At 42.4% G+C, this 19,585-nt stretch overlaps 1 protein-coding gene and 1 long non-coding RNA gene across 2 annotated transcripts in view; both read left to right on the forward strand.

The window, feature by feature from the left end:
• Positions 1-19,585, forward strand: part of LOC121816268 (uncharacterized) — a 39,535-nt gene that overhangs the window by 13,641 nt on the left and 6,309 nt on the right. The window lies entirely within an intron of this gene.
• Positions 16-832, forward strand: LOC101111215 (malignant T-cell-amplified sequence 1-like). Its single transcript, XM_004014327.6, has one exon. The coding sequence runs from the start codon at positions 143-145 to the stop codon at positions 686-688; it is 546 nt and encodes a 181-aa protein (XP_004014376.1). The 5' UTR covers positions 16-142; the 3' UTR covers positions 689-832.

The following is a 19,585-nucleotide window of genomic DNA, read 5'->3' on the forward strand; positions in this document are numbered from 1 at the left end:
CTTCCGGTTAACGACAGCCGTGCCTAGCGTCCCCTCCGGCAGCCGATCCCCGGTAAGCATCTCCGCTGCACTCCTGGCAGTTCAGTTTTCTCCCCGCTTCCCGGCTACGATTTTCTGTGGTCGCCCTCTTTACCCCTGCATCATGTTCAAGAAATTTGATGAAAAAGAAAACGTGTCGAACTGTATCCAGTTGAAAACTTCCGTTATTAAGGGCATTAAGAACCAGTTGCTGGAGCAGTTTCCCGGCATCGAACCGTGGCTGAACCAAATCATGCCAAAGAAGGATCCGGTCAAAATAGTGCGATGCCACGAGCACATAGAAATCCTCACGGTGAACGGGGAGCTGCTGTTCTTCAGGCAAAGGGAAGGGCCCTTCTACCCAACGCTGAGGCTGCTGCACAAGTATCCGTTCATCCTGCCCCGCCAGCAGGTGGACAAGGGAGCCATCAAATTCGTGCTCAGCGGAGCCAACATCATGTGCCCAGGCCTGACCTCGCCGGGGGCACGCCTCTTCCCCGCCGCAGTGGACACGGTGGTGGCGATCATGGCGGAGGGAAAGCAGCACGCTCTGTGCGTGGGCGTCATGAAGATGTCCGCGGACGAGATCGAGAAAGTCAACAAAGGAATCGGCATCGAGAACATCCATTACCTCAATGACGGTCTGTGGCACATGAAGACATACAAGTGAGCCTGGGAGGACGCGCGCCTGGTGCCCCGCGGACCTCGTGCCCAGCCTGTGTCTTTGCGACGCCAGGGAGGCAGCTCCTCAGTGCTTAAGACATTCAGGGGACACTAGAAAAGGAGAAAGGCCAAGTAAAAGTTTTGGAACGAACCCCTCTGTCTGTGTGTGTGTCATTTGTCTGTGTGCCTGTGAGTGTGTTTGTGTCCACGGCAGTGGTCAGTTTAGATTTCCTGTCTTGTTGGTCTGAGCAGGTATTCATTGGAACAGGCTCATTATATCCCTCAGAAAAGTGGATTTCAAAGTCAAGAGCGTGCACTTGATAGACGGACCCTAGTGAGTGAAAAGGTAGGGGGAAATGGCGAGGGACTTCCCTGGTGGTCTAGGAATTAACACTGCCGCTTCCACTGCAGGGGGCTCAGATTCCATCCCTGGTGGGGGAAGCTAAGAACATACCCTGAGGCTAAAAAAACTGAGTGGAGAGAGGCCCGAAACAACTCTGTTCATGACTGCTTTAACGGGTGAATACTAGATAACAAAATCCCGTACAAAGTAAACGTCAGACTTTGTTGGTTGTTCACCCAGCGAACATTATTCCTGCTCTTCCCTTCTTGGTGGCGGAAACGTGGGTCCATCCCTTGTCTACAGGAGTCTGGAAAATGGTCATTAGTCCAGGCCTATCATGGTGGGTGGTCTATTTCCCTAGGAGATGGACTCATTTGTGGGTTGGCATGGGGCCTAAGGCCAAGCAGGATCTTACGTTTAGGAAAAATAGGGTCCCTCCTCCCCTGGTTTTGAGTCGTTTATAGCTGGGTGTGTGACCTGCGTTAGGAGGGGCGACTGAAAAAAAAAAAAAAATGCTTGGGGAGAAACTCTCCCTAGCTTGGATGGCAAATGATTTTGTTCTTGCTAAACACACACCCACACACCCTTGATAATAGTCTGAAGGTGGTTATGTTGAAAATAGAAAATAATAGTGCCCTTGTTGACTTATGAACTGATGATTAATCAACTATGCAGACTCCTTATGTTGAGACTTCTTAAGGGATGTGACTAAATTCTGTGAAATGAAAAAATTTTTCTTGTAGATTGATTCATTTTTACTTAAGTTTTCTGAAATTTAAATCTATAAAGAGCTCAATTTTTATAGGGAGGCATCATAGACCCCTAACTGAAAAAATAGTTTAAGTGGGGATAAAATAAGTCAGCTGAAAAATTCATTGATGTCCTTCATATGAGCAGTTTCAGTGAAATGCACATGAATGCCAGATAAATTGCAGTAGATTTAGGGGTGAAAGGGGAAGAGTAGGTTAAGATGTGGGAGTCCACACTTAATGTTATTACTTAGAAAACTTGGGGAATTGAAAGGTGGGTGAAAGAAGGTTGTAGTCAAGATACTCTGTTTTGGAGCTTATTTGCTGTTGTTATTTTAATTGTGTTTTTTTCTTTTTTCTTTCTTGTGGCATGTTTGTTAGTGGGCTGAGTATATTTGTATGCTGAGGGGAGAGACTGACTAAATGAGGAATGCTTGGTGGGGATGTAGTCAGTGGAATAGGAGAGCAGGAAGGAGTGGCCCAGAAGCAGGGTTCTAGGATGGCCGCTGTCCTCAGAGATCTGCATGTTCTGGTTGCCTCCTTTCAACACAGGCTTGTCACCGAACAGCTCTTAAACACTCCTCTTCAAAACACTGTTTTTCTCCTCGAAGGAGTAGGGCTTTTACCCCTATTAATTCTCTACCCCTGTCAGCAACATTAACTCTGGTCACTGGTGGATCACTGTGGAGGGTCTCTAAACTCATGATCCTCTGGAGCGCTCACAGCTCCGATGAACACCAATGAAGACAGTCAAGCCAGCAACCTCACAGTTTTTTTTTTTTTTTAACATACTCTGACGATCTCCACCAAACGCTGAACACGGACTTTGTGGATCTGCTCTAAGCTGCCTTCTTTCAGGTCTCTTCAATTCTTTTTCTTCTCTGCCCCTCTGGCTCGTCTGATCCTATTGGATACTAATGATATCCTTTTGAACAACTCAGGATGGAAAGCCTATATACACGGTGGAAATCAGATGGAGGTCAAGAATTCTATGAACTTCATGAAATTTCAGGAAAATTTGGTGTGTGTGTGTGTGTGTGTGTGTGTGTGTAGATAACTGTGCTTGGGAAATTATTGTCTGCATTGATCATGTGTTTAAGGTGATCTGTGAGCCTAAAGGATATTGTGCGTGATTAGAAGAGGATCCCCTCTACTTCCTTTCTGCTACTGCCAGGGCCTCATTCAATGACAGGGATGCTGGATAATGATATACAAATTATAGTCACATCTTAACACAATAATCTACCCACCACAGTGCTCTGTAACCCAGAATAGTTCAACAAACATTACTGGGTATTCCTTTAGGTTCAGACACTGGGCTAGAAGTAAGGGACTGAAATAGAAACATAATATTACTTTAACTGTTTTCTAGAAGCTTGGCCTTGTTAGGGAGGCAAACTTAGATAATTTCACTTTCCTATGTTTGTATATGTATTTAACCTTCCCTGGTGTCTCAGAGGTAAAGAATCTGCCTGCAATGCAGGAGACACGGGTTCAATCCCTGGGTTAGGAAGATCCCCTGGAGGAGGGAATGGCAACCCACTTCAGTATTCTTGCCTGAGAAATCCCATGGACAGGAGCCTGGCAGTCCACAGGGTCGCAAGAGTCAGGCATGACTTAAGAGACTAAACCATCACCACCATCTAAACTAATATTGTAAATGCCTGAATTACCTATGATGAAACAGCATGAGTGAATGAGGAAAAATTGTCTCTCCCTAGAGAATCAAAGGGAGAAGGCGATGGCACCCCACTCCAGTACTCTTGCCTGTAAAATCCCATGGATGGTGGAGCCTGGTAGGCTGCAGTCTATGGGGTTGCTAAGAGTCGGACACGACTGAGCGACTTCCCTTTCACTTTTCACTTTCATGCATTGGAGAAGGAAATGGCAACCCACTCCAGTATTCTTGCCTGGAGAATCCCAGGGACGGGGGAGCCTGGTAGGCTGCCATCTGTGGGGTCGTACAGAGTTGGACACGACTGAAGTGACTTAGCAGCAGAAGCAGAGAATCAAAGAAGGTTTCTGAATGAGAGGATATATGTGAGTGGGGATAGCGAAAATGCTTAAGACTGTCTTCATAGTAAGTATGGTTAGAAAGTTACAATAAAAGCTATAGTGTGAGCAATGCAGTTGAGTCACAGAAGCACAAGCAGTCTGGCTTCTGTAGGCCATGATTTTCACCTTAGGAAAAGACGAGTGGAGATTATGCTGGAGGCTTTTGGTAGAGATCCATTTTTAATGTGCTGGGAAGAATTTTATATACTCAGCAATTTGAATGGGTCTTTAAAAGACTGCTAAGAAAGAGTGCAGAGAAGGCAATGGTAACCCACTCCAGTACTCTTGCTTGGAAAATCCCATGGATGGAGGAGCCTGGTAGGCTGCAATCCATGGGGTTGCTAAGAGTCAGACATGACTGAGCGACTTCTTTCACTTTTCACTTTCATGCATTGGAGAAGGAAATGGCAACCCACTCCAGTGTTCTTGCCTGGAGAATCCCAGGGACGTGGGAGCCTGGTGGGCTGCCCTCTATGGGGTCGCACAGAGTCGGACACGACTGAAGCAACTTACCAGCAGTAGCAGCAAGAAACAGTGAGACATGAACAATATTACATTTTGGGTAAATGATAAAGGTAAAAATAGATCCGGGGGGATGAGACTGGAAAAACTAATATTGCAGTGTGGCAGATATAAAAGGCAAAAAATGATTTGGCACTGGTGAAAAGGATTTGAGTTATTCTTAAAATATTTGCAGAGGAAATTTTCCTAGGACGTGGAAGGAACTGCCAGCCACTTGAGAAGAAATGGATAATAGTGTTATATCTATTAAAGTACATAACTGTTTGCACTTAAGTTTTTTCAAACAGGATCTTCACTGGTGGTCCAGTCATTAAGACTCTAGGCTTCCTCTGCAGAGGGCACTGGTTCCATCCCTGATGGGGAGCAAAGATCCCACATGCCCCACAGTGTGGCAAAAAAAAAAAAAAAAAAAAAAAATCTTCCAGATCCGGAATGTTTCAGTAGTGAGTTCTACCAAACATTTCAGGAAGAAATCATTAAAAATTTACATAATTTCTTCTACAATAAAGAGGTTTGGGAGACAACTTCCAACTCATTTTATGAGGCCAGCATTACCGAAAAATCTAAAGACAGCAAACCTCCCTGTGAAACTATGGACCAACATCCTTCTCTCAGTTCAGTTCAATTCAGTCGCTCAGTCGTGTCCAACTCTTTGGGACCCCATGAACCGCAGCACACCAGGCCTCCCTGTCCATCACCAAATCCCGGAGTCCACCCAAACCCATGTCCATCGAGTCAGTGATGCCATCCAACCATCTCATCCTCTGTCGTCCCCTTCTCCTGCCCTCAATCTTTCTCAGCATCAGGGTCTTTTCCAGTGAGTCAGCTCTTCGCATCAGGTGGCCAAAGGATTGGAGTTTCAGCTTCAGCATCAGTCCTTCCAATGAACACCCGGGACTGATCTCCTTTAGGATGGACTGGTTGGATCTCCTTGCAGTCCAAGGGACTCTCAAGAGTCTTCTCCAACTCCACAGTCCAAAAGCATCAATTATTTGGCACTCAGCTTTCTTTATAGTCCAACTCTCACATCCATACATGACCACTGGAAAACCATAGCCTTGACAACATCCTTCTTTATATAAATGCAAATACTGTTTACAAAATGAGCAAACTGTGCTCAGAAATATGTAAAAACTGCAAAATATGTTTATTCAGGAAATGGAAGGCTGATTAAATATTTGAAATCAATGTAATGTATCATATTAATAGATTAAAGAAGAAAACAAGATGCAGGGAAAAAAAATTGACATAGTTCACTATTAATTCATTCACTAAAAGAAATCTTCCTTAACCTAATGAAGTGGATGTATAAAATACCTGTAGCTCACATGTATTGGTGAAAGACTGAATGCTCTTTTCCTAAAATCAGAAACAGGACAGAAATCTATATCAGTCATCTTAGATATGAAACAAAGGAATAAAATGCTTATAATAATAGGCTTATATCTTGTGTAGATATTACACGTATATATGTGTGTAATTAGAATATATGTCTATTCACAGACAATTGAGTAGAAAATCCAAAGGAATGAATAAAATAAACTGCTAGAACAGATGTGTGAGGTTAGCAAATCAGTATTGTAAAATCAATTGCATGTCTACAGGCTAACAATGAACACTTGTTGAAGTTTAAAAAAAAGCCAGTTTCACTAGCACAAAATAACTCGAGATCCTTAAGTATCAATCTAATAGTATATGCTTGATCTGTATGCCCAAGCCACAAAACACGAATGAAACACTGAAAGGGCGCTTTCATAAACTGGTTTGATCTGTTCAGGAACAGGAAGGCTGAATAAGGTGATAACTCAATTTTCCCCAAGTTAATAAAGAAATTTAATACAAGTTGAGTTAAAATCACACAGGTTTTTCATAAGAATTGACAAACTATTTCTAAAATTTTAATGGCAATTCAAAAGGACAGGACTGTTAGCCCAAACCATTTTGAAAAAGGAGAACAAAGTTGGAGAGCTCACATGTCCAGATGGTAAGGATTCCTATGAATCTGCTGTAGATGGTGTGGTGTTAGCAAAAGGATAGGCTCATGAATCGAAGGAGCTGAGAAGTGTCCAGAAATGCACCTGCTAAATATTGTAAGTTGATTTTCTACAGTTTCAGAGGACTATTCTTCCACTGAGGAAGAATAGTCTTCTCAACAAATGCTACTAGGGACATCCATATGCAAAAATATTGAACTTTGGCCCTTACTTTGCAATGTATACAAAAGTTAACTCAAAATGCATTGTAGACCTAAATGTTAAAGCATATCAAATTTCTGGAAATAAACATAGGAGAAAAGCTTTGTGACGTTGTGAAAGTTGCTCAGTCGTGTCCGACCCTTTGCATGGGCTATAATCCTGCCAGGTTCCTCTGTCCATGGAATATTCCAGTCAAGAATACTGGAGTGGGTAGCCATTCCCTTGGTCAAGGGATCTTCCTGACTCAGGGACTGAACCCAGGTCTTCTGGGTTGCAGGAGTTTCTTTGCAGGAAACTGCCAGGAAATTGCAGGCAGTTTCTTTACTGTCTGAGCCATCAGGGAAGCCCTTGTGACCTCAAGTTTAGCAAAGATTTCCTAGATATAAAACCAAAAATCCTTTGCCTAAATGAAGAAATAGAATTAACCAAAATTAAAAACTGAGTTTGTAAAGACACTGTTAAGACAAGGAAAAGGCAAACCATATTCTACGTATGTGTTTCTTATCAACGCGTATATTTAATAAGCTGTGAGCGTTCAGAATTCAATGATGAAAAAGCAGAAGCAATAAAAAACAGGCAAAATGTTTGAACAGACACTTCGCCAAATTAGATATATGAATAGCAAATAAGCACGTGAAAGGATGCTCACCATCTTTAATCATTAGAGAAATTCAAATTAAACCACAGTGAGATCCACTACATTTGAACAACAACAACAGAAAGAGCCGACTGTGTAAATGTTGACAGAAATACTGAGCAAACAAAACTCATCCATTGCTGCTGGGGACACAAGTGGTGCAGCCAGCCATGGAAAGATACGTTAACAGTGTCTGTAGCTGTAATCCCCTCCCCAAACTTGAAACACATAAAGGAATGTTCTTATCATCGTCATACACTTACCCATTCTCAATCTTCATTTGACAAGGATTTTTTTTTAACAACAAACATATTACAAATAATGATCAATACAGATTTTGAATATTATATTTCAGATCCTAAAGATTAATGATAACAAGCATGTTGGCACATTTTTTCACCTCTGTGCACTTTCTCATTCTTTTGAAGATCGAGTCTGCTTTAATCCCAGGACCACAGTTCTTCAGTTCATCCTCACGTGATAAACTCCAGGAAAACTTTAAAACACGTATAAAAAGCATGATTGCAGTTCTTGTATGCTTTTTCAGCAGAGCCAAATTCAGGGTATAATTATTTTCTTTAAAAATTCAGTTGACTCAACATATTTTCAAAGGAGGAAATTCCAAGACTCTGAAAAGCACATCTGTGTTACAGAGGAAACATTTTCTAAGCAGGAAAAGTCTTTCTGACTCTGCAAAGCATCACAATTTCAATCCAACGTTTTGGGGTTATCTTCGTTGAAAGACTCTCCTTCAGTCCAAATGATGTAAGAAGGGAGGCAAACAAGTCATGGTCATGTCAGAAGCTCAGCCAAACAAACGTGGAGACTAGATGTGATATTAAATGGCTTTCCTCTGGCAAAATAATGCTTTTAAAAGTAAGCCCTGCTTTTCTGGTGTGTTGAAGACTTGCACTGATGATGACCAAAGCTTTCAGAACAATGAAGTAAGCAGATCCTCTACAGACACACCGACTATTGGTAATTATGTCTCTATTCTTTTGAGGTCAAATGACAGTCGATCCTTTTAAATTTGTATTTATCTGTACATCTCAATAAAAAATCTATGATGATGAAAAAGGAATAACAACATGAGTGACCGTCAAGAGAATTATGCTAAGTGGGACACAGTCTTAAAACTGTTGCAGATTCTCAGGCCAAAGAGAACTGTGGTCTGTTTGCTGTGTTTATCAATTATGTGGTCTTTTTTTTTTTTTTTCTTTCTGATGAACCTTCCAAGTTGTACTAGGTGTCAACCAAATATTAGTAACAACCTCAAAGTTGAGAGTTTTTTATTTGGTGGGAATGTTTAGGACCCCGAGATGGGGGATGGGGAAACAGCATCTCAGTAGCTCTGAGAAAACTGCTCCAAGGAGGCAGGAAGGGGAGTCAGGCTGTATATAAATTTTCAACAAAGGGAGCCGTCAGTCTGAACATTAAAGATCAGATATCAAGTTAAGGAACTTAGTGTTCTAGGTATGGGAAGATGCCAGACTTTGGACTCACTGAATCCATTCCTTTCATGACACCTCGGCTATCTGGGGCCAAATTCTGTTTCCTTGTTCACCTTAAGGAGTGGCAGGTGTGGCAGATGGCTGATTCGTGCATTCCCCCAGCTCCTCAGCAGTCACTGTAGGGGCTGGAGGCATCTGCTGGATCCCACTTTGGTGAGCCCTCATTCACATTTGAAGGCCAGAAATCCCTGTTGGCTGTGACATTTCTTGTTTATTGATATGTCAGGAGACATTTTCATTCACATAGGACACTTTTGAGAAGCTGCAGGAAGGTTTTCAGTATCACTCTTAATTACAGGTCAAGCACCACTACAGGAATGTGATTTGAAAATGAGCCCTTAACCAAGTGATGCCATCATTCTGGTGATGCACCAAAGAGGCTTTGGTTTATCGCTTTGGTAACAATTCAGTTAACGTACTCTTACTTGCAATTAAAGGATGCTATTTCAGACTAGCTATTTGTAGATGGATGCAGAGAAATTCCCTGAGCTGTGGGTACTTCCCCACAGGGTCAGGTGGGGACTAATCTGTAGCTGCTAACAATTTTTATTCCATCCATCTTTTCCTAGTGCTATTCGCACAAATCCATGTCCCCAAGGCACAGTGAGGCCAAACACATGGAAACATCACAGTCTGGAACATAAAAGGTGTTACTGCAGGGCCTTGCAGGGAGATGAGTGGCTCCTGACCTAAAAAGCCCTGAGCTCCCTGAAGGGTTTCCTCAAAGCACTTTCAAAAGCCCCGTGAGGGAGAGGGTCTCTCAGGGTTTGAGATCAGCTCTGTGCACAGTTCTCTGATTGACTGATAGTGAGATAGCAGGGTGGTGTCACCAGGGTTAACATTGTCAGTCCTCAGGGTCCAGGACGCTTGGGGCAGTGTGCTCATGGTCGTCAAACAGTTGTTCAGTTGCTCAGTCGTGTCCAACTCTTTGCGACCCCATGGATTGCAGGTTTCCCTATCCATCACCTTCTCCCAGAGTTTGCTCAAACTCATGTCCATTGAGTCGGTGATGCCATCCAACCATCTCATCCTCTGTCACCCCCTTCTCCTCCTGCCCTCAGTCTTTCCCAGCTTCAGGGTTTTCTAGTGAGTTGGCTCTTCACATCAGGTGGCCAAAGTATTGAAGCTTCAGCTTCAGCATCAGTCCTTCCACTGAAAATTCAGGGTTGATTTCCTTTAGGATTGACTAGTTTGATCTCCTTGCAGTCCAAGGGACTCTCAAGAGTCTTCTCCAACACCATGATTTGAAAGCATCAATTCTTCAGTGCTCAGCTTTCTTTATGGTCCAACTCTCATATCTGTACATGACTACGGCAAAAACCATAGCTTTGACTAGACAGACCTTTGTCGTCAAGCAGTTAACATTTATCATTTGGTGGAGGGTTTTCACATCTGTAAAACAACTCAGGAAATGTGCATCAGATACCATTATCTATTCACTAGGTATTTTTCAGAGAGGAGCTAAAGCAGAGGATACGGGGAAGGCCTGTTCCGGGAAGGTCCGTGGAGTCCTGCTCAGTTCCAGTTCCTCTTTTCCTAAACCTTCACAGCCCTTTCTCTGCAACCTCCCCCTCTCTCCATATAACCTTTAACATATCCATAATTTATGAGACCAACTGAGATAGGATTATAACCTCCTTTTTGGTGTTGACAACTTGAGGCACAGAGAGGCTAGGCTAATTACCCAAATCACAGAGCCCCTGAAGGATGGAGCTGGGGTGGGTTTGAAACATCTGACTCCAGAATCTGGGCACTCACCTGTAGAAGACACGACAGTATTTCCCCACAAGATCTGACCTGCCTTTTCACTTGTTACCTCACCCCCAGGGACATGCAAGAACCTCTGTTAGTTTCCTCTTACTGAGAAAAAAAAAGTCACAGGCTCTCAATTTTTGTCTCCAAAAGCTGACCATCCCATCTCTCCAGTCCAGCCAACCTGGTTTTCTCACTCTCTCACACTTTTTGTGGACATTTTGGAGTCAAGCTTAGGTTCGAATTATTTATTCCCTTATCTCGAGTTTTCTCTTCCCTGTTGACTTAATTATATTATCGCTTTTCTTCAGAATTTAATGAAGGCTCTGCATTTCCTCTATTAGATTCTCTTTTATTCTTCCCTTCACCTAAAACTATATCTTCTGAAATCTTAAGAGAACATAATGTCTGTACATCTCATTTTGCCATTTTATCACTAAGGCCTCAGGGAATCAAATAAGAGCTTTATCGGTTGTCATCTACTAGCAAAAACAATGCTGTGCATGTTAGGATGGCAACACTGCATAAAACAGGGATTTTTACAATGAACTTATTGGGTTGGCCCCAAAGTTCATCCGAATTTTCCATAACATCTTAGGTAAACATCTTAAAAAACACTTTATTATAGGGACTAGCCTGGTAGTCCAGTGGTTAAGACTCTGCACTTCCATTGCAGAGGGCATGGGTTCAAAGCCTGCTTGGGGAACTAAGAGTCCATATGTTGTGTAGTGTGGCCCCCCGAAAATGGATGTTGTAATTCAGGTAAGATAAAATCAGTGCAAAAATTTAGCTTTACAAGAAACTCACCCCCCACCATAAAAAGAAAAGAAAAAGAAACACCAAAAAAGAATAAAATGTGAGGTGTATAATTTTTCACATCAAACTGTAGTTCAGGGATAGATTATATATGTTCATGTATTTGAATACCTAAAAATTAACAAATATGTGATATACAATATGCAAAAAATCTAAAGTGTGAACTTATAGTAAAATGGGTCTTTGGTATATTCTATTAGAATATTATAATGTAATAATAAACAATGAACAAAAAACACTTTTATGAAACTCATTCCTCAATTTTAATACACAATCCAATTATCAGTAATAATGGAGGAAACCTTGATATTTCTTGTAGCTTAAAAAAAAATTATGGTTCTTCCTTTTAGACCTACAGCCTGAACTCTAAATAAGAATTAGCTATTTTTAACATTATAAAATGCTCTTTTAATTAAGGGCTGCTCACTGGATATTTCTTGTTCGGAGAGTTTACATAGGAAAGGACCCCTCCCCACTGCTCCAGTCCTTCACCACACTACACACATCATGTCTTTTCATTTAAAACAAATATTTCAAGCAAGGTAATAATATTGGAATAGAGAAGAGTCTATTTTGACTCCATGCTGGATCTGTTTCTTTGACTTTAAACCTTATTTTTCTGTCATTTTTGTTATTATAATCATACACAATGTTGTTGTTGTTCAGTCATTAAGTTGTTTCCAATTCTTTGCAACCCCATGGACTGCAGCACGCCAGGCTTCCCTGTCTTACACTGTCTCCCAGAGCTTGCTCAAACTCATGTCCATTGAGTTGATGATGTCACCCAACCATCTCATCCTGTCACCCCTTTCTCCTGCCCTCAATCTTTCCTAACATCACCGTCTTTTCCAATGAGTTGGCTCTTCACATCAGGTGGCCAAAGTATTGGAGCTTCAGCTTCAGCATCAGTCCTTCAGTTGAAAATTCAGGGTTGATTTCCTTTAGAATTTCCTGGTTTGATCTCCTTGCAGTCCAAGGGACTCTCAAGAATCTTCTCCAACACCACAGTTCAAAAGCATCAATTCTTTAGTGCTCAGCCTTCTTTATGGTCCAAGTTTCACATCCATACATGACTACTGGAAAAACCATAGCTTTGACTATATAGATAGTTATAGATAGTAAGACACAAAGTTATAGATAGTAAGATACAAAGTTATAGATAGTAAGACACAATAGTTAACTATAAGAGGCTTGCTTATATGTAGTTGAGGAGTCAGACTGTATGTACTTACATACAATAATAACACTGGAATGTTATGGAAATGCTAAATGCATGGCACAGACTAGTTAACTAAGATCCGTCTAGTCAAGGCTATGGTTTTTCCTGTGGTCATATATGGATGTGAGAGTTGGACTGTGAAGAAGGCTGAGCACCGAAAAATTGATGCTTTTGAACTGTGGTGTTGGAGAAGACTCTTGAGAGTCCCTTGGACTGCAAGGAGATCCAACCAGTCCATTCTGAAGGAGATCAGCCCTGGGATTTCTTTGGAAGGAATGATGCTGAGGCTGAAACTCTAGTACTTTGGCCACCTCATGCGAAGAGTTGACTCACTGGAAAAGACTCTGATGCTGGGAGGGATTGGGGGCAGGAGGAGAAGGGGACGACAGAGGATGAGATGGCTGGATGGCATCATGGACTCGATGGCCGTGAGTCTGGGTGAACTCCGGGAGATGGTGATGGACAGGGAGGCCTGGTGTGCTGTGATGCATGGGGTCACAAAGAGTCGGACACGACTGAGCGACTGAACCGAACTGAACCAGACTGAATGGGGCTGTCTATAATTAAAAATTTAGCAAGCTTGTGGAATTCTTGGCATATGATAAACTCTCAGTAGTAATCATTAAAGTTACTAATATAGTTAAAGCTATGGTTTTTGCAATAGTCATGTATGGATGTGAGAGTTGGACCATAAACAGGGCAGAGCTCCAGAAAACTGATGCTCTCAAATTGTGCTAGAGAAGACCCTTGAGAGTCCCTTGAACAGCAAGGAAAACAAACCAGTTAATCCTAATGGAAACCAACCCTAAAATATTCATTGAAAGGACTGATGCTAAAGCTGAAGCTCCAATACTTTGGCCACCTGATGTGAAGAGCCAACTCATTGGAAAAGACCCTGATGCTGGGAAAGACTGAGGGCAAGAGGAGAAAGGGGCGACAGAGGATGAAATGGTTAGATAGCATCACTGGCTCAATAGACATGAGTCTGAGCAAACTCCAGAAGATAATGAAGGACAGGGGGCACTGCCGTTCATGGGTTCACAGAGAATCATGTATGACTCAGTAACTGAACAAGTAAGAAAAGAAATGAAGTGTGTGTGATTTTCTCCATAGACTTACATTGAGAGAAAGAAACAATAGGTAGAAACATCAGAATGAAGGTTTTTCTGGTGCTATTGTTGTTGCAATTAAGACAAGAAAATAGGAAAACTTTGCATTAGTAAAATGGAAACAAAAGCAGAAGATTCAAGGATTTTACTTACAATGGCCATGGATTAGGTGTGTTTGGCAAAAGAAAAAAAAAAAAGGAACAGGAGAAGAGAAGGAGGTGATGGAAAGGACGGAGCTCCTGTGCTAGCTTAGGTCTCTGGCTGCATCACCACTAGCAACAGTAACCATAGTGCCTAGAGGTCATAGGCGCAATGTGAGTCAGAGGTCAGGTTGAGGATGGAGGCTTTGAGCAGCCCCTTGTGGTCCAGGAGGCCTCCTGGTTTCAGCGGGGTGGGTTAAACCTCATAGCACACACCTCTTGATGGGGTGCCATGCAACGAGGGCCACCCACGTGTGCAGCTCTTCCTGTTTCCATGGTTCCTGAGGATTTATTTCCTCTCCGAACATGCATCGCTCATTATGAATGTGGAGATCACGTTCCTGACATGAATGTGAATTCTAGGAAGTAAAGGTAAGCCACTTTAAAATCAAGGTGAACCAGTCTGACATTGGCCCGAGGCCCGAAGCCAAGGTACTCGCATTGGTGCTGGGAGAGGGACTTGAAACCGTGCTTGACATTCACATAATGAGCTAGAAATGTCAATTGCTGCTCGAGGTAAACATTTATTTTCCAGAGTAAATGTTACAGCCCCTGCTTTTTATGACCCCGTGTCATTTGAGCACTTGTCTAAAAGGGTTGAAATACAGCTTGAAGTAGCTTTCATTCCTAAACACAATCCACACACACAAATTTGTGTTTAACTACGAAACCATTTGCTCCACCAGCTCATTGTAATCATCAAAACAGAGAACAGCACACACTTCCTTCATTATTAAAATAAAACAAAACCAGGCACTTCTCTCTGCCTTAGATTCCTTTTGAATACTAATGTATAAAAGCCCTGATTAAATTAATCTTGGCTGTCACAGTCACACTTGGCAAATGAATCATAAAATAGTTTCCTCTTCATATGACAAGTTGTCCTTGATAGCAAATTAAAATCTTAATGAGGGTTTCTGAAATGCACATGCATATATACATGCCTAATCTCTTTTATTGGAGGGCAATGTCAGAATACAGAGTGTTTTTCTTTGTTTTGTTTTTTTTTTTTCTTTTCAAATGGTGAATTTTAAAGAACATCTTCCAGATCTCTTTGTCTGGTAGTTTCAACCAATACCCTTGAATACGTTTAGCTTGCCTACAAAATAAATGTTTTGGAAATTTTGCCAGAGCTGCTGGATAATGATTTTTTAATCACATAAAATTATTTATTAACTATTTAGTTAAATGATAAAAATATCAATGATATGAGTCTTTCTACCTCTTACCTTTCCTCAACAGCAGTGTTCCCTCAGGGCTGTGATTTCACATGTCAACTGAAAAAAAAAAACCACACAACTTGAAAGCTGTGAGTTGTTTTATTTGGGGCAAAATGAGGACTGCAGCCTGGGAGACAGTACCTCAGATAGCTTGGAGAGACTGCTCCAAAAAGGTAGTGGAGGAAGGTCGATATGTAAGATTTTGGTGAAGGAGGAGTTCAATGCAAGCAAGCACTTACTTTACGAAAGGTTTTCTGTTAGTCACGAGGAGCTGATGTCACCATTAAGGGATTTAGTGATTTTCTAGATATGAATAGATACAAGGATTGAGATAATGAAAGCAGTCCCTCAAAATATGTAACTAAAGACCTGTTCCACCAGTTTCCCTGGAGCACAAATTTCCTCACTCTCCACCCTGAATTCCCTTCTGGGGGTGTTGAAGGTTGGCAGCTGCAGCAACACAGGGTTCAATCTCCAGAAGTGGATTAAAAATGCCCTCGTTATTATTCACTCAGTGGCAGATGCTCTTGGCAAGTGCCAATTTGTAGTTGACACACATGAAGAAATCAGAGACCAATTGCAAGACCAGATTCCCGCTAGCTGTCCAGATCTGGAGATGCAGCTGTCAAGATGGGGAGACGTTGGTAGAAAGACACATTGGGAAACAGGCAGAGACTTATAGATTCAACTCTGACAAGTGAAGAGCTTGAAAGTTGTCATTAGCATCTTCAGATCAGGAAAAAAGATGAACTAACTGGAAAAAAAAAAAAACAAAAAACAAAAAAACAAAAAACCTTGATGAAGTCTCAGGTGTAGGTACCACTCCAAACTCTGAAGAAAAAGGTGAACTTGGAGAATGAGAGTCCAGACCTGCTTACCTGGAATAGAACCCTCTGGAACCATAAACTGGTAGCGATACTTAAATTATATTTTTGTTGAATTTCTGGAAGCAGAGGGTGGACTAGCTTGAGAATGAGAGGTTGATGGAGACCACAGAAAAGGGCTTTTCCTCCAGGAGCTCTGTGAAGAGCCGAGGAAGAGCCCCTTGTGGCTCTGGTGGGGAGAAGGGTGTTTGAGAAAGACACTCAAGTGTTCTCAAGAACAGAAGCCTGTTCTGTGGGGAGCAGATTGTCCCAGGGCCTTTTCCCCCTTGGGGAAAGCCAGCTGCCCTGACTCCAGCCCCCGCTTCCAGAAGCTGAGCAGCACATGTGAAAGGCACAGCCCAAGGACACAGGCCCAGCAAGAGACTAGGGTTTAACCAGAATGTAACAGAGCACATCCCTGCCCCCACAGTCCCATCAGGGGGGCTCCCGAATGGTAGCAGTAGATTGTAGGGAGCTCAGACTCTATCTAAGGAAGAATTCTAGGGGAGCCACGAAGACAGCAGGGGAGAAAAACTGACAGAAGTAGAGGACTTTGACATCTCTGGCATGTACAGCTACAACAAACAGCCCGAACCCCATAGGGAAGATCTCTTTAGCTTGGTTCCTATTACCCAGCACATCACGTCTGGCTTTCAATTAAAAAAAAAAAAAATCACACGGTGTGCTAAAAGGAAGGAAAATTACAGTCTGGAAAGACAAAATGAGCATCAGAGATATACTTAGCTATGGGACAGATTCTGGAATGCTTTGAAGTCACTACAATTAAGCTCTAATGGAAAAGGTAGACAGCACAGAAGAAGGCATGAATGATGCAAGCAGGGAGGTGGGAACTATCCCATGGGCTCGTGATTAGATTAGACACAGACAGGGAAAGAATCACTGAGCTTGAAGATGCGTCAGCTGAAATGTTCCAAATGAAAATGCAAAGAGGAAAAAAGAAAAAATAAGGATGGGAGGGAAGGAGGAAGTGAAGGAGGAAGCAGAACAGGCTCTCTCTTGAAAGCAGGACTCCATCTTGGGCTGGACTTTGAGCTAAATGCCCAGTATCTATGGAAAAGACATACCAACTTGAAAACCAGGCCCCCAGAAGGAAGAGCCCCAGGGCTCTCCATCACCTAAAAGAATACCCTAATTATCTGTGGAACCGGATAGAATCATACATTCTATTATGCTTATTGGGGTATGACCACAGGCTTATTGATAATTGTCCACTGTTAACTACAGTTAGTTCAGTTCAGTTAGTACAGTTCAGTTCAGTTCAGTCGCTCAGTCGTGTCTGACTCTTTGCGACCCCATGAATCGCAGCACGCCAGGCCTCCCTGTCCATCACCAACTCCCGAAGTTCACTCAGACTCACATCCATTGAGTCAGTGATGCTATCCAGCCATCTCATCCTCTGTTGTCCCCTTCTCCTCCTGACCCCAATCCCTCCCAGCATCAGAGTCTTTTCCAGTGAGTCAACTCTTTGCATGAGGTGGCCAAAGTACTGAAACTAATCTGAACAAAGGAAAAAGGATGCAATCAAAGTTAACCCATAATTCATATGCCTTGAAGAAACACAAGCTGGAATCAAGATTGCCGGGAGAAATATCAATAACCTCAGATATGCAGATATGCCATAAGATATACACCCTTATGGCAGAAAGTGAAGAGGAACTAAAAGAAGTTTCAGCTTCAGCATCATTCCCTCCAAGGAAATCCCAGGGCTGATCTCCTTCAGAATGGATTGGTTGGATCTCCTTGCAGTCCAAGGGACTCTCAAGAGTCTTCTCCAACACCACAGTTCAAAAGCATCAATTCTTCGGCGCTCAGCCTTCTTCACAGTCCAACTCTCACATCCGTACATGACCACAGGAAAAACCATAGCCTTGACTAGACAGACCTTAGTCGGCAAGGTAATGTCTCTGCTTTTGAATATACTATCTAGGTTGGTCACAACTTTTCTTCCAAGGAGTAAGCATCTTTTAATTTCATGGCTGCAGTCACCATCTGCAGTGATTTTGGAGCCCAAAAAAATGAAGTCTGACACTGTTTCCACTGTTTCCTCATCTATTTCCCATGAAGTGATGGGACCGGATGACATGATCTTCATTTTCTGAATGTTGAGCTTTAAGCCAACTTTTTCACTCTCCTCTTTCACTTTCATCAAGAGGCTTTTAGTTCCTCTTCACTTTCTGCCATAATGGTGGTGTCATCTGCATATCTGAGGTTATTGATATTTCTCCCAGCAATCTTGATTCTAGGTTGTGTTTCTTCAAGGCATATGAATTACGGGTTAACTTTGATTGTATCCTTTTTCCTTTGTTCAGATTAGTTTCAGGGAATTTTGGGAGGTGGGTTTGGGCACATAAACTTAGGGTATATAAGGTTTTCACAAAAACTGGTCAGGGTCCTTGGCTAAGAGGAGACTCTGCCTTGGGCCCACCTGTGTAATAAACTGCTCTCCACCATCTGCACTGTCCTTCTGAGTGAGTTTGTTTCCTGGAAAATGTGGCTACAACAAAAGGACCACAGAAGCTAGGATCTGGGTAATTTAAGCCCAGCTCAGAGGCGTTTTTTAAAAAAAATTGTATTGTTTTTAAATTGGAGGATAACTTCTTTACAATGTTGTGTTGGTTTCTGCTTTACAATGATGTGAATCTGACATAAGTATATATATACATACATATATGTATGTGTATATATATATCCTTTTCTCTCTCCTGGGCCTCCCTCCTCTCCATCCCACCCCTCTAGGTCTTCACAGAGCACTGGGCTGGGCTCCCTGTCATACAGCATCTTCAAAGAGGCATATTTTAACTGAAGGTTTACATCGCAGATTGCTTTCTCCCGATGCCACATCTTCCCTGCACGCCCAGTCCCAATCCTGTCCTGCAGGCCTTGGAGGGAACAATAGGTGCTAGCAAACATGAAGTGTAGTACAACTCGGGCTTCTCTGTTTCCTGGCACTGGCATCCTGTCACGCGAGTGTATGTTCCTCGATTCTTTGTCTCATCACAACAAAGATTTGGAGTAACGGACATTAAAGTCCCCTCGGCATGTCACAGCTCTCAGGTCTTGGATAGACCGTGTTATAGCTCTCAGGTCTTGAATGGACCATGTTATAGCTCTTAGACAAATCAGTGTTACAGCTCTATTTTATTTAGAAGATAGCAGGAAAATCCATCTTCGAGGCATGAGGGCACGTCGATCTAAAGACATGAGAAGAGTGCCCCAGCGCGCGGGAGAAAGAGAGAAAGAGCTGGCTTTGGCTCCTCTATTTAAACGTTTATGTCTCCCTGGGCCTGTCCTATGTAAATTGGGCCAGCCAGGAGTGTTGTTTGTTTTACCTGAGGTCCTCACTCCTGTCCCCGGACCTTCTTTTGTCTCATTTTCGCGGGCTTTTCCCTTCCTTGTCTTGCAGCCACCGCCATCTTGGACTCCCTTTCCCTGTTCTACCTACCTAACACATCCCAACTTTGAATCCATGTATGCGAGATGGCAAGCAGTGCTCCAGTAGTTATAACGGCCACATTATACCTGGGCATCTGACGCAACTGAAAGCAGACTGGAAATTGTTCTCAGACCCATTTTTCTCCATTTCAGTATTCCAGTGTCTTTATAGATTTTTAGATAAAACATCATTCAAATACGGACTTTATAGATGAGAAATGGTCAAAGTTGCCTGTGTTTCTAATAATAAATATGGTAGT

The sequence above is a fragment of the Ovis aries genome, chromosome 13 (genome assembly GCF_016772045.2).
Source record: "Ovis aries strain OAR_USU_Benz2616 breed Rambouillet chromosome 13, ARS-UI_Ramb_v3.0, whole genome shotgun sequence".
Classification (NCBI taxonomy): Eukaryota; Metazoa; Chordata; class Mammalia; order Artiodactyla; family Bovidae; genus Ovis; species Ovis aries.

Coding starts and splice junctions, on each gene's coding strand:
- LOC101111215 (XM_004014327.6), top strand. CDS start 143: ATGTTCAAGAAATTTGATGAAAAAGAAAACGTGTCGAACTGTATCCAG.